This window comes from Buceros rhinoceros, unplaced genomic scaffold (genome assembly GCF_000710305.1).
Source record: "Buceros rhinoceros silvestris isolate BGI_N320 unplaced genomic scaffold, ASM71030v1 scaffold20368, whole genome shotgun sequence".
NCBI classification, from domain to species: domain Eukaryota; kingdom Metazoa; phylum Chordata; class Aves; order Bucerotiformes; family Bucerotidae; genus Buceros; species Buceros rhinoceros.
This window is the reverse complement of record NW_010425373.1, coordinates 20,245-21,523: the sequence shown is the minus strand read 5'-3', so window position 1 is coordinate 21,523 and position 1,279 is coordinate 20,245. Positions and strand designations below refer to the sequence as shown.

The window sequence follows — 1,279 nt, the reverse complement described above, 5'->3', positions numbered from 1 at the left end:
CGGGCAGGCTCAAGAGAAAAAATCATCAGGGCAGCCCTTAGAGGAGCTGCTGAGGGATTTGAGTGCAAATGTCAGAGCATCCCGCTGAGAGCTGACCCAAGATAGGCTTTGTTCTTGGTTGAGAACAGAGGCACTGCTTTTCACTGGAAGTTTACTTGCTGTTTAGACTAATTTAGCTCAAAACTTTGTAGTTTATATTAAGTTCAGCCATTGCAGTGCATGTGGTTATTTTTATAGCATTTGAAAATTTAACAAAATAAAAAGCCCACAGAAACAATAAGAAATAACTTATTTCACTCTATATATATATATGTGTATTTGTAAGCAAACTTCCATATATGTCTCACTGTTGTCTTTCCTACAGTGAAAATTGCCTTAGACTTAGGCATGTGCTGGCTTGAATTAGGATGCATTCCTAAACCAGGCCTCCAAAGGATTAATCTGTAATAATGGGATCATTAGGATTTGGTTCAAAGCACTGTTTTAACTCAAGATTGTTTCATTCCATGCTCTTTTGTTTGCAGATAAATCACTTGTTGTTCAAGAAGGCTGTTGTTAAGCAATGATTGTTCTGAACAAATCGCCTGTTTGCCAGAACACTTACCTTACTGTCTTTTCCATAGACGATGTGCAGTCAGATCTGCTCCACAAGTACCAGAGCAAAGATGACATCCTCATCCTGACCGTGCGCTTGGCTGTGATCGTTGCGGTGATACTCACGGTGCCAGTGCTGTTTTTCACCGTAAGTAAAAAGCTCCACGCGGTTTGTAAGTCACTAAAGGCTGTACATGTCATGTTTCTTCAAACCACAGTCCAGCAGTTGCCGAAGACAGTGATGCTGTAGCTGCAGTATAGCTTGAGCCTGGATCAGTCTTTTCCCATACCAGACTCCCACGAACTTCTGGAGAAGTTGTCCCTGCAGGAAATAAATGAATCACTTTTGGTCTTATATCTGTTTTAAATTGAATCCAAAAGGGCCCTGTCTTACTTCATATTGCTTCACTGGAGCAGGCTCAGAGGTGAAGTTCATTTTTAAATGCAGAAGGATCACAAAAGGCATGTTAGAAACAGACGAATATCCTATTGCACATGCATTTATACCTATAGTTTTGAAATATCAAATTAATTTTAAGGATTATTTCAAAGGACATTACATCAGAGACCGCAAAATTTCTGACAGATCTATGCACTGCTTGTTGTCACATAAAGAACCAGTTAAAATAAACACAGGAATTTCTGAACCCACTTACAGACTAATCCTGACCAAGAACTCTCTCCC

At 39.8% G+C, this 1,279-nt stretch overlaps 1 protein-coding gene across 1 annotated transcript in view; it reads left to right on the top strand.

The window, feature by feature from the left end:
• The first annotated feature begins 305 nt into the window (after positions 1 to 305).
• The window catches only part of LOC104497841 (sodium-coupled neutral amino acid transporter 1-like), a 2,864-nt gene continuing 1,890 nt past the window's right edge, over positions 306 to 1,279 (top strand). Inside the window, exon 1 of the mRNA XM_010141137.1 lies at positions 306 to 742. Within this exon, the coding sequence (XP_010139439.1) occupies positions 563 to 742 (180 nt within the window). The 5' untranslated portion in view covers positions 306 to 562. The remainder of the gene's footprint in view (positions 743 to 1,279) is intronic.